Source organism: Talpa occidentalis, unplaced genomic scaffold (genome assembly GCF_014898055.3).
Source record: "Talpa occidentalis isolate TD23 unplaced genomic scaffold, MPIMG_talOcc4v2.1 talOcc4.18, whole genome shotgun sequence".
Lineage (NCBI taxonomy): Eukaryota > Metazoa > Chordata > Mammalia > Eulipotyphla > Talpidae > Talpa > Talpa occidentalis.
In genome coordinates this window covers 14173560-14187448 of record NW_023601851.1, presented here as the reverse complement: position 1 = coordinate 14187448, position 13889 = coordinate 14173560, and the positions used below count along the sequence as shown (strand labels likewise).

At 51.0% G+C, this 13889-nt stretch overlaps 1 protein-coding gene across 1 annotated transcript; it reads left to right on the top strand.

Annotated features, from left to right (window-relative positions):
• The first annotated feature begins 306 nt into the window (after positions 1-306).
• LOC119250891 (olfactory receptor 14A16-like) lies at positions 307-1251 on the top strand. The gene has a single exon (XM_037518469.1). The coding sequence runs from the start codon at positions 307-309 to the stop codon at positions 1249-1251; it is 945 nt and encodes a 314-aa protein (XP_037374366.1).
• The last annotated feature ends 12638 nt before the right edge of the window (positions 1252-13889 follow it).

The following is a 13889-nucleotide window of genomic DNA, read 5'->3' as shown; positions in this document are numbered from 1 at the left end:
CAGGGGCCTGGGCAGGAGGGGGACCCGAGGGCCTGGGAATGACTGGGCACTTGGTGTCTGTCAATTCAGCTCACTGAGAGACCTGATATTCAGGATTTATCAAGGTCATTTAAAATTTCATTTCTTCACAAATAAATGGACACATGTTGGGATAATACATCAATAGCACATTCATATGAGTAAAAATATAAATTTGCTCAGACAATAAAGCATAGATCGCACAACTGTTTTATGCTGATAACCCATTTTGTGTTCAATATTGGAGGATACGAAATGTTTTTTTCCTCTTTATTTTTTATACAGATGATGGTTCCAGGGGTGACCAATCTCATGACCATGACAGAATTTGTGCTCCTGGGTTTCCCCACCCAGGGGACCATTGCCTTTTTGCACCCGCTGCTTTTCTCCCTGGTCTACCTGTGCACCCTGCTGGGGAACGGGCTCATCGTCCTCATCACCACCCTTGACTGGCACCTCCACACCCCCATGTACTTCTTACTGAGGAGTCTGTCCTTCGCGGACCTCTGCGTCATCTCAGCCACGGTCCCCAAGTCCATTGCCAACTCTCTGAGGCAGAGCAGCTCCATCTCCTCACCGGGCTGTGTCCTCCAGGTCTTCATGATGGTTATTTCAGCAGCTACAGAGATGAGCCTCCTTACAGTGATGAGCCTTGACCGCTATGTTGCCATCTGCAACCCCCTGCACTATGAGGTCATCATGAGCAGGGACAGGTGTGAGCAGCTGACAGCTGTGTCCTGGCTGGGTGGGGTTCTCCATGCTTTGATGCACACAGCTGGAACCTTCTCCTTGCCCTATTGTGGTTCCAGCGTGGTCCATCAGTTCTTCTGTGATATCCCCCAACTAATGGCTATTTCCTGCTCAGGAAATTTAATGACCGAACTTGCCCCCATTCTCATCAGTGTGGTCTGGGGTATCTGCTGTTTTATTTTCATCATCATTTCCTATGTGCACATCTTCTCTGCTGTCAGGAAGATCCCATCCACAGAAGGGAAGGCCAAAGTCTACTCCACCTGCCTTCCCCACCTGCTGGTTGTGGTGCTGTTTCTCTCCGCTGGATTCTTTGCTTATCTGAAGCCTACCTCAGGGACCCCGTCCATGTCTGACCTGGTCATTTCTATTTTCTACATGATGGTGCCCCCCACCTTTAATCCCGTCATCTACAGTCTGAGGAACCAAGCCATGAAGGCGGCTGTGGGGAGACTGATGAAGGGGAGACTCACCAAGGAGTAACAGGAAAGTCGAGTTCGTGGCTCCATCACGACACTCTTATTTTAGAAGTCCAATGCGCTATCCATTGTGCTACAGAGCCACGACACTCTTATTTTAAATTATCTCATAACACGGTGGACAGAACTGTGAGAGGAACCAGGGATGATGGAGGAGGCCTCACCGGGGATGGTGGTTAAGGAGAAAAAGTGGATTTAAATATTATCCTTCTGCAGGAGTTGGGGGCCGAGGTAGGTGTCTGTGGAGGAGGAAGTCGAGGCAGGTTTAGTCTCTGAACTTGGGGTTTCCTGCATTGGGGCCCCAGGTTTTTGCAGCCTGGAGCCCAAACAGGTGTCAGGGGGAGTGCCCTGTATCCTCAGAATTCCCACCAGCCCTTTGGGCCATACGTGGGCCGGCCCTGCTAGTGACCATCATGGGATCCCCATCTGCCAGGTCTCAGGGCCGTTCCATGGGATCCCTCAGTTCCCTGGTCTGTTGGGAACTCTCTGCTGGGCCGAGGACACTGACCTGTTACCCACAAACTCAGGGTCCTGCAGGGAGGAGCTGACTCTCCCATGGGCAGCAGGCTCCAGCCAAGCCAGGGGGCAGTTGCCCTGGGTGTCCTGTCCGGGTCAAACACTAACTGTCTTTTGCCCAAATCCCAGGGAGACATCATCAGACCTGGAGGAGTGATGACCACCAGAGTTCTGGCTTCTCTGATGGCCTTGGGCCTCGCTAAGCAGCCCATCCTGTCCCCTGGGGAGCTGGTCCTGGGGATTGTGGCGTCGCATGTTGGGGTTTCAGGGAAAGGAGAGAAATGCCCAGGCAGGTCTAGGATACGGGTGGGCGGGTCCAGCATCTGTTCATAGACACAGTGGTGCTGCCCACCGGCCGCAGTGGACAAAGGACTGGGGTGGACGTTGTATCCTGTACTGGTGTAGCTGCACTAGGCTGACTCCAGGAACCCCAGGTGGGGGTGCACACCCCTCCGGAACTACTGTGCGTGGCCTCAGCGTGGCAGGTCCAGAAGGGGGTGGACAGGCTGCCGGAGGGTCCAGGAACTCGGGTTGTGGCAGGGCCTCAAGAGCAGTGACCACACACACCCACAGCCAGGATGGGGCCCCCAACACCACCCACCCCAGGCCTCCAGCTTCACTTCCCCCAGGGTAGTGCCCTCTCGCTGGGAAGCTCTGGACTTGGCCTGGTGGATGTTGCGGACATAAATGGGACAGTGCGTGGGCCCAGGACTGTCCATCCCCTGTGTCCTCCACCAGTATCCCCTGTTGTCTAAGACCCTGACCTGTTGGGGCCGTGAGGTTCTGAGAAGTCCCACACCCGGAGAGGGCCCCCACTCTGCTGTGTCAGAACCCAGTCACAGACCATCCCAAGGACAATCCGACAGTGCCACCTCAGGACTGACCCGCAGTGGAAGATAAACACAAGCTTCCCTCACACATGACATCAGTTCAAATGTGATGACAGAGTCACAGGCGCTGAGAGTAAATGACATTTTTAAATAAAATAATTCTGAGAGATGCGAACAAATTCCCATGACAGAAGACCCAGGTGCTACCCCCTCTCACTCCTAGGGGATTGCTTGGTTTCCCTCCCCCGCACCCCCTCCGGCCTCCAAGTGCCCGTCCCCACCTGCCAGGCCCAGGAGGGCACACAGGGGGTGGCGGCGACTTTCCTGCTCCCTGTGACTTGGCTCACCTGGGGCTCTGACAATGGGGCCATACCAGATTCCCCCTTCTAATCAGTGGAGGCTGATGGAGCCTGAGGATGAGGAACCACAATCCAGTCCTCACAGGAGTCAAAGCAACAAAACTGCACCTGTCGCACTCAGCACACAAATGGTCAATGAATGTGCTATAGGACGATGCCAATTAAGACAGTCAACCTTCTGGAGGAAGGTCCCTGAGGGCTGGAATCTGGACAGTGTCCAACACACAAACACCAGCTCCAGAGATCAAATAGCCCAGCACTGAGGCCCTGCTCTGTCCACGAGGTGGCGCAGGACGGGATGGAACATCCTGTGAGTGCTCAGAGGCTCCCCACGAGCCCCGACCATGGAGTGAGCGGCCGGGAAGCCCTCTGTCCTGCCATGGGGACAACCTCAGGAGAGAGACTCGACACGGCAGCCCAGGAAATTCCCCCCTAGCCTACAGGCATTTGCAGGGGAGAATCCACTCACATTTAAGAGTTTTCACATTAAAGCCTCATTTTATACTGGAGAACACACCATAGTTAAACTATTCACATTGTTAATCACTACAACTAATACTGACGGGGCCCAAGTCGTTGTGTCCCACTGCCCTGTCAGCCTGGGTGAGACTCGGTGAGAGAAAACATATTCTCTTGTATGAATGATGCTCAAACACATTGAGTTTTAATATATTGATCATATTAGGAGATTGTGACTTATGGGAGACGTGACGATTTCTGCCGCACACCTGGGATGAGCATCAGCACACTCAGTGGGTTCTGGCTGCTGAATAAAATCACAGCAATTAATAGAATTGGATGGTGAGGAAGACATTCCAGAGTGAATTAAAAAATACACTTATTGTTCAATTCAGAATGTTATGCCTTTTCTCCTAAATGTGATGACAGATATGAGTCAGGTAGAAATTCAGTAACATGTCATCAACACTGTTGACGTCTTCATGGCTCTGGCACTAACATGATGGTTGCACCGACATCTGTCTATTTGTGGAAGTGAACTTGGGATTTTTCCCCTACTCCACACTCAGGGATTGTCAGTGTAATTGCAAAATAAATCACTGCATTTAAACAGGGCCTGAGGGGGATATGTCAAGTTATTTTATTAATTTTAGAGATGAACTTGAGTCACTCAACAGATGTCAATATTTTTCACCACCACATACCCTGGTTTATTTTCTTGTTTTTATTAAATTTCGGGAATTATTCCCAACAATGTGTTGCAATTATTTATTATTATTATATTCTCCTAAAAATCCTGCCTCACCAGGGACTGCCCCTCCGTCACCCCACAGAGTGTGGAGAGGGTGAGATTGGAGAGGAGGAGAGAGGGCAGAGCTGCCCCATGTCCAGATGTCCCCACTCACGTACGGGCCCAGGGGGAGGAACAAACCCGCACCCGGGGAACCTGGGGCCCTGGGACCGTCAGGGACAGCCACATGCACAGACCTTCCGGCTCAGCCCTGCATGACTCAGACATGCATGAGTCTGAGGGGGACAGAGGGGCCGGGAGGGACCCGTGGTGGACGAGCCCATCATGCAGGAGGGATGTGTGGGTGTGACCCAGGAGGAGACTCTGCGGAAAACATGGTCTCTGTGTCCTCAGATGCGGGGAGTCAGGGGCAGGGAGGTGAGGAGATGAGGGGACGGACCAGTTGTCAGCAGTGAGGCCACAGGGGCAGGAATCTGAAAAAGGAGGCATCAGGAAATGCTGCATGGGGACAGCAAGCCCAGATCATTCAGTTTCAGGACAGTGTCAGGTCCTGGGGAACAGGAAAACAGGGACCCACACGCCCCACCTCCCTGCACACCCGTCACTGTGGGGCCTCCCCAGACCAGGGTTGAGCTGGAGGAGCAGGGACAGGCTCTCCAAGGTGGGGAGGGGATGGGCATGGTCACGTGTCCTCTGGGGCTGTGCCCTGGACAACCTCTGGGAGGTGTGCTGGGCAGAGAAGCTGGGGCCTGGGCAGGAGAGGAGCCGCGTGCCTGGGAATGACTGGGCACTGGTGGTCTGTCAATTCAGTTCACTGAGAGACCTGATATTCAGGTTTTATCAAGGTCATTTAAAATTTCATTTCTTCACAAATAAATGGACACATGTTGGGACAATACATCAATAGCGCATTCACATGAGTAAAAATATAAATTTGCTCAGATAACGATAAAGCATAGATTGCTGATAACCCATTTTGTGTTCAATAAAGGAAGATATGACAATGTTTTCTTCCTCTTTATTTTTTTATACAGATGATGGCTCCAGGGGTGACCAATCTCATGGCCGTGAAATAATTCATCCTCCTGGGGTTCCCCACCCAGGGGACCATGGGCTTCTTGCACTCGCTACTTATCTCCCTGGTCTACCTGTGTGCCTTGCTGGGGAACGGGCTCATCATCTTCATCACCACCCTGGATCGGCACCTCCACACCCCCATGTACTTCTTCCTGAGGAGTCTGTCCTTCTCGGACCTCTGCCTCATCTCATCCACGGTCCCCAAGTCCATTGCCAACTCTCTGAGGCACAGCAGCTCCATATCCTTCCCTGTCTGTGTCCTCCAGGTCTTCATGGTGGTTATGTCAACAGGTACAGAGATGAGCCTCCTCACAGTGATGAGTCTTGACCGCTATGCTGCCATCTGCCACCCCCTGCACTATGAGGTCATCATGAGCAGGGACAGGTGTGTTCAGCTCACAGCTGTGTCCTGGCTGTGTGGGGGTCTCTATGCTGTGATTCACACAGCTGGTACCTTCTCCTTGTCCTACTGTGGGTCCAACGTGGTCCACCAGTTCTTCTGTGACGTGCCCCAGTTACTGGTGATTTCTTGCTCAGGAAATTTAATGAACAAACTTGTCCCCATTCTCATTAGTGTGGTCTGGGTTATCTGATGTTTTATTTTCATCGTCATTTCCTATGTCCACATCTTCTCTGCTCTCCAGAAGATCCCTTCCACAGACGGAAATGCCAAAGTCTACTCCACCAGCCTTACCCACCTGCTGGTTGTGGTGCTGTTTGTCTCCACTGCATTGTTTGCTTATCTGAAGCTGATCTCAGGGACCCCGTCCATGTCTGACCTGTTCATTTCTATGTTCTACACGGTGGTGCCCCCCACCTTTAATCCCGTCATCTACAGTCTGAGGAACCAAGCCATGAAGGCGGCTGTGGTGAGACTGATGAAAGGCCAGTACCCCAAGATGTGAGATACCACAATCAAAATTTATAGCCATTCATTAATTCAGCTTTTCCCCCCTAACTCATAAATGTCATCATTTATAAGCATCAATATCTTGCATTAGGATTATTCCCTTGTCACAAATTCATATTCTCATAATCCTCACTAGACTCCTTTTTCCTAAATAGCTGCATCCTTCCCCCAACCCCCCCCCCGTGTGATGTTCATAAACTGAATCCAGCTCATGGTTAAAAACTTGTATTTGGGGCCTCCCCGGTGGTGCAGCGGTTGAGCGCTGGGTTGCGAAGCTGCCCGCAGCCTTTGCAGTGCCGGTTCAATCCCCGGCTGCTCCCAGGCCACCGGAGTAGTGTCCCACATGGCACGCAGTCCTCTCCTGCAGCCCGCTGCTCCCCTTAGCAGTGTACTTCGGTCCTTCTGCCTGCTCTGTTCCCCAGTCTGGCTCTGGTGAATTCGTTCACCTTCCCGCGCTCCTGACTGTACCCAGTGCTTGCATAAATAAATATAAATAAATATATAAATCTTTTAAAAAAAATAAACAAAAACAAAACTTGTATTTGTTGCAGAAAGAATGTTCTAGAACTCACATTCACCAACATTTACATAATGTGAAGCAGTGGTAAAGGGGTCTGCCCTCAGGACCACATGGCCACGGGACCCCAGTCCTGGGGCTCGGTTCCCACAACTTGCGTGTGTCTCCACCAAGGGCCTTGTCCTTGTTGATGGCAGGGGAGACAGAGAGTGAGGCCCCCCATCCCTCATGATTCCTCACGGGGCATCTTCCTCTAGGAGAAGTTCCTGTTCCTGATCAAAGGACAAATGAAACCCCACCTGACACTGCCAGAGGTGGAAGGATGGACACTTCCTTGGTTAGTAGGAATCTATGAGTGAAACCTGGAATGGATGGAATGTTAATTTCTGTGATGCCTGTTTGGATGCCAATGTGACTGCACCCCTTGATGTGGTGTTTCCAAAAGTAAAGTTAGATGAATTATCTTTGAAGACCTCCATTTCTACTTAAAAAATTATCATTTTTAATTTGCTGTATTCATTCTTAGCTTCCTTAGTTTTCCAGATTCTATCTTGATTCTGTGCAAGGTATTCACCTCCAACTTCTTGTAGATTAAACTAAAGTTCACTTTTATTCTACTTGGGAACAATATTATTATTTTATTATTAAAAGTAAAGCATGGCATATTTGCAATTTTTTTAATAATTCTACACATCTGCACTGCATGTCAGAAGGTATCACTCTTATCCTAACATTGATAACATGAGCTGGGGTAACTTTCCTCCTCTCCGGAGCAGGTCACTGGGTCTCCAAGCTCTCTTGACTGATGAGCACATTTTGTCCACAAAACTATTTATTATAATAAAATGTAGTTAATCACAAGACATGACTCGTCCATTCCAATTTCAGAATGAAACCTGAGTTAGAAAATCACTCACAGTAATATTTGTTCCAGTGATAGCATGAGAGCACAGTGCCCATCCCTTGGGATATGACGTCATTCCTGGTCAGATTACTGTGGATGTATTTTCTGTTTTAACTTTAATAAATCCAGTGAGTGTCTGTTGAGAAGGGATGTTTACCATGAGTGTTTCACCCCAACATCACATTAATTTTGTTATTTGTTTTATCAAAGGAGAAGTCTCATTTATACTTTTTACTTTTTCACCGTGGGTCACTCTTCACTCCCCCACATGCACCAGTGTCCACTCAGAATCTACTAAATGCCCTGCAGTGTCTGGCCCCTCCGTCCACACTCCTATCTCCTCCTTGTTTCTGTCTGGTAATGAGCAAATTTTTGCACTCAGTCCAACATTTCCTTTTGCTGTTTGCCCATACCCCAGTTCCCCACCCGCAGCCCCACGGCACCGCCTGCACTGACCCGGGTGGGCCTCGGCCCGGCCCCTGTCTCCTCAGAGCAGCTGGCAGATCGTTCCTCTGTCACACAAACAACACATGAGACAAAATGGAAGAAGTTTTATTTATTGTGGATGAATGGAGACCGTGGGGTGTATTTGGAAGAAACTTCAGAATCACCTTCAGTTTCTTGGGGCTGCAGCTTCTGGGACTGCTCGTCAGGGCAGGTCCCTCACGCTGGCTCCGTCCTCCACCTTCCCTCCTGCGCCTGCAGGGGAGGTTCCCCAGCGCCCGCCCACGAGCTTGTTTGTTGTGTGTGACCCTGACCTGGGGGGCCTGTGAGGATTTGGGGAGACCACACCCGGGAGAGGGCCCCCCACTCTGTGGTGTCAGAGCCTGAGGCACACCCACCACGAGGACACGCCAGATGGCACAGCCGCAGGCCTGACCCCCATTGTAAGGTCACCACCCGCCTCCGTCAGACACACCCGTTCACATGTTGTTCCATTTCCAGGCGCTGAGGTAAATGGCCTTTTCGAATAACATAATTCTGAGAGACGTGAACAAACCCGTGTCAAAAGACCCAGGTGCTTCCCCGTCCCGCTCCTGGGGGATTTCTTGGTTGCCTACCTCTCCCCCCCTCCTCACCCCAAACCCCCTGCCAGGCCCAGGGTGTGCCCAGGGGTGGCGGCAACTTTCCCACTCCCTGTGGACGGGGCTCGTCCTGGCATGACACTGGGGCCACCCGGTCCCCGCGCGGTCAGGGGAGATGGGGTTGAGGGGGACCAGGTCCTGCCTTTGGAGCTTCCAGGGCGCCCGATGTGCTATGTAAAGGTCAGCATGACGCTATGTCAATTTTTCTGTTTTTTCTTTTCTTTTTTTAAAGATTTATTTATTTATTTTACACGAGAACTGGGGTACAGGCCAGATGTGTGGGGGGTGAGAGGACTCACCAGAGCCAGAGCAGGGAACAGAACAGGCAGACTGACCGGAACACACTGCTAAGGGGAGCAGCGGGCCAGACAGGAGAGGTCTGCGTGCCATGTGGGACCCTCGCTGGCCAGCCAGGATCGAACTGGCTCTCAGAGGCTGCGGGCAGCTTCACAAGCTGTGCTCAACCGCCTGCGCCGCCATGGGAGGCCCTGGTCAGATCTCTTTAATATTTTCTATTTTCCTGTGGACCAAACTTCTACATCTCTGTTGAGCCGGAAGTTGATGTCATCAGTGACGTCACATGAGGTTATGCGAGTTTACAACATGCCACCAACCAATAAATGCATTATTCACGGGGTTTGTTGCTTATTTTGGGGGTTAATTTCCCACTCTGCAGGCACAGTGCCCCCCGCAGTTCCCACAACACCCTGTTAGTGCCTCCTCTTCTTCCATGCCCGTCCCCTTGCTTCTCTCTGTTCCCTCAAGAAACAGGACATTTTTTCACTAATCCTGACATCTGCTTTTGCTGCATTTGGTGATGGAGCTTCTCTGTATTTCTGTTCCACAGACGAGTGAGACCATCTGCATCTGTCTCTCACTCTCCGGCTCATTTCACTTCTCAAAACCAACTGAGGATCCAGCCACGCTGTCGAAAATGACACAATTTCATCCTTTCACAGCTGGGTGGTCCCCTCTGAGCGTGGACCGACATTCTGTATTCACTGCCCTCTGGCCGGCACTTGGGGGGGGGCATGACCGGCCTCTGTTGACAGTGCGGCTGTGACCACAGGAGCACGTGGTCTGCCACGACTCCCCCACCAGAGTGCTGTGAGGACACACTCCAAGGAGAAGGGTGCCGAGGGCACATGGACAAGTGGCCCCACACCCCAGGGAGTGTTTGAGCCTCAGAGACACCATCCGCGAAACCAGCCCCCTCTCTGGGTCTTGCGCATGTGTCTGTGATGTGGACACCGGGGCCAGAACATGGACACACACATGTTAATGGGGACCGTGTGCCAAGGGACGCGGGGGATGAGGGCAGCGTCGTCTTAGACCCAGAGGGCGGGAGAGGCCAGAGAAAAGCTGCGGGAGAGCCGGACAGCCCCCGGGTCAGCGTGACAGGCCTGAAAACTTGACCAAGGCCACAAAAGCATCTTCCTGCGTGAGAACCGACCATGACCCCCGCGGCCTGCGATGGCCGCACAACGGGGCCCAAACCAGGCTCCCGGAGCCCGTGTTGGAAGATACATTAGCCTTTCAGGACGATGGTAACGCGGGCGTTTCTCACCTCACCAGAGAAGCCGTTTTCATGTCGGGCCCGACAACAGGAAGGAGCCGTAGTGACGCCTCCGTCCCCGCCATGTCTCCGAGAGAGTGATGTAAACGGCCTGGAAATGGCGGAGGACGTCGCACAGAAAGCGTCTCCAACCAGCCTCTCCCCCGCGGCTACACGCCCCGCCGTGGGACGGTCGTGTGGAGGTGGTGACGGCGGCTCCAGGCGCGGCAGGACGCGGAGACCATCCCACGCACGTGCCTCACGCAGCCGCTCTGGTCAGCACGAGGCGTGATCTGCTCGCTGAGGGGCGGCCCGTTCCAGGCCCCTCACAGTCCAGGCCACACACACAAGGCCTCTTCCCACGGGGCAGAGGACACGGCGGGCGTGATGCCCACCCAGGAGCCACACGCCGCGCACAGCCGCCCATGACCGCGGCCCCCGCCACGGCCCCTCCCCGCGTGAAGACCAAGGAGAACCCCCCTGCGAGCAGCAGCTGTCACACCCCACAGACGGGCAGGCGTGAGGCGGAGCAGCCACGTGCACGTGACCAAACACACACGCTGCAATGCGTTAGGGCTTGAAACCCCACTTCGAGGGTCCAGTTTTCTTCCCTCTGTCGTTCATTCTGGTGAATTTCTCTTTGTCCTCCTTCCCTCTTTCCATCCTCCCTTAGTTCTGTCCTACTTTGTTCATTTCCCTTCCTCCAGCCTCAACCTCTTCACAAGCACCTCTGCAGATCCCCCCAGGAAGGGCGCACAGGGGGTGACGGTCATTTCCCAGCTCCCTGTGGACGTGCTCATCTGTGGCTTTCGACGGGGCCACCCCTGGGTCCCCCGTGGCTGGTCAGCGGATGATGAAGGAGGCCTCAAATTAAGATTAATTACAAGCTTTTTACAGAGTGCAGACTACACGCAAAATCGCCTCTGACAACTCAGTGAACCAATTATCACTGAATGTGGGACAGGACGACGCCAATTAAGACAGTGAACTCAAAAAGGGCATTTGTCCCTCTGGAATAAAGTCACCTAATGGGCAGAATCTGGACAGTGTCCAACACACGGACACCGGCTCCAGAGCTCAAATAGCCCAGCCCTGAGGCCCTGCTCTGTCCATGAGGCAGCACAGGAGAGGGTGGAACATCCTGTGAGTGCTCAGAGGCTCCCCATGAGCCCCGACCATGGTGTGAGAGGCCAGCACGCCCTCTGTCCTGCCATGAGACAACCTCAGGAGAGAGACTCAATACACCTGGAAGTTTCCACTCATACTGCAGGTGTCTGCCCCCAGCCATTGTCAGAGGAAAATCTATTCTGATTATAAAGTTTAAAAATTTCAAAAACTTGAAACTTCATTTTAGTTTTGAGAAAGTACCATAATTAAAATACTGATAAATAATGAAAACTATTAAAATAAAAGGTGGACAAAAAGTTGAATTTCACAATGCTGTATTTATCTACGATATGTTTCAATGGGGGAAAATATTTTTTCTTTACATTGTTCCAAAGATTATGGCATTTTTATATGTTTAAGATATCAAGAAACATTGATTTATGGCATAAGACAATTATTAGTTCATAGCTGTAATTTTAACATTCACCACATGAAGTGGGAGTGTGTTAAGTAAGGAATAAATCACAAATGAATGAACTTAAATTGAAATAAAGATATAATGAGAACAAAATTAAAAATGATACTTCTTATTCAATTCCAGATTGTTGTTCACTTTTGTCCCTAAATACTATGAGACATGAAAGACAAGTGGAAATTAAATAACTTTTACAGAAACACTGTGGACTGTTCGTGGCTTGGACACTGAAGTGAGGATGAGTGTGGAAATCTGAGTATTTTCAACGTGAACTTGAATTTTTTAACTCCATCGGTGATGAATTCTTATTCATATTTTAAAATGGAGAAGTGACAGATTTTAAAAGAACCAGGAAGAGAATATTTATCAACATATATTTATTTTAAATCAGTGAAATGTTGTTTACATGCAGGATCACCAGTTATCCTGATTTATTAACTTGTTTTTATTGGAACTATTTGGAATTATTTCCACAAATCTATTACAATTATTTTATTTTATTACATTCTTCCAAATATACTTCCTAACCAGGGCCTGCCCCTCCATCACCCCACAGAGGGAGGACAGGATGAGATTGCTGGGGAGGAGAGCAGGCAGGGCTGCCCCGTGTCCAGACATCCCAACTCACGCACGGGTCTTGGGTAGGAACAAACCCGCACCCGGGGGACCCAGGGCCCTGTGACCAGCACACCCCACCCCATCTCCCTGCACTGACCTGTCACCGTGGGAGACTCCCCAGCCCAGGGTTTTGCTGGAGAAACAAGGACAGGCTCTCTAGGGTGGGAGAGGGGCTGTGCATGGTCAAGGGTCCTCTAGGACTGCACTGGACAACCTCTGGGAGATGTGCTGGGCTGAGACACTGGGGCCTGGCAGGAAGCAGAAGCAGTGGGGCTGTGGTGGTAGGGAGCGGTTGAGTTTGTTGTAAGTTGAGTTGGTTGACACATATAAAATTTTAACTTGTTAATGTTTTGTGCAGAGAGTTGAAATTTTCAGCTCTTTACCAAATTTCAGAGACAAGTTGAAAAACATCATAATGATAAATGACATGGAAATGAAAGGTTGAAGACAACAGGACACGCAGAGGAGAATATTAGACTCCATAGGACCTAGAAGAGGTAATTACCCCGTAGAGAGATTGAATACACTATCCTATGCTGATAACCCATTTCACGTTCAATACTGGTAGATTTCACAATGTTTTCATTCTCTTTATTTTATTTTTTTTAACAGTTGACGTCTCCAGGGGTGACCAATCTCACGGCCTTGACAGAATTCGTCCTCCTGGGGTTCCACACCCAGGGGACCATGGGCTTCTTGCACCCGCTGCTCTTCTCCCTGGTATACCTGTGTGCCCTGCTGGGGAACGGGCACATCATCCCCATCACCACCCTGGACCGGCATTTCCACACCCCCATGTATTTCTTCCTGAGGAGTCTGTCCCTCACGGACCTCTGCCTCATCTCAGCCATGGTCCCCTAGTCCATTGCCAACTCTCTGAGGCACAGCAGCTCCATCTTCTTCCTGGGCTGTGTCTTCCAGGTCTTCATGCTGGTGGTTTCAGGAGCTACAGAGCTGACCCTGTTCACAGTGATTAGCCTTGACTGCTATGCTGCCATATACCACCCTCTGCACTATGATGTCATCATGAGCAGGGACAGGTGTGTGCAGCTGACAGCTGTGTCCTGGCTTGGTGGGGGTCTCTATGCTGTGATTAACTCAGCTGGAACATTCTCCTTGTCCTACTGTGGGTGCAACGTGGTCCACCATTTCTTCTGTGACACCCCTCAGTTATTGGCTATTTCCTGCTCACAAAATTTATTGAAGGAACTTGTCCCCATTCTCTTTGGTGTGGTGTTGAGCACCTGCTATTTAATTTTCATCATCATTTCCTATGTCCACATCTTCTCTGCTGTCAGGAAGATCCCATCCACAGAAGGGAAGGCCAAAGTCTACTCCACCTGCCTTCCCCACCTGCTGGTTGTGGTGCTGTTTGTCTCTGCTGGATGCTTTGCTTATCTGAAGCTGACCTCAGAGACCCCGTCCATGTCTGACCTGGTCATTTCTATGTTCTACACGGTGGTGCCCTCCACCTTCAAT

Coding starts and splice junctions, on each gene's coding strand:
- LOC119250891 (XM_037518469.1), top strand. CDS start 307: ATGGTTCCAGGGGTGACCAATCTCATGACCATGACAGAATTTGTGCTC.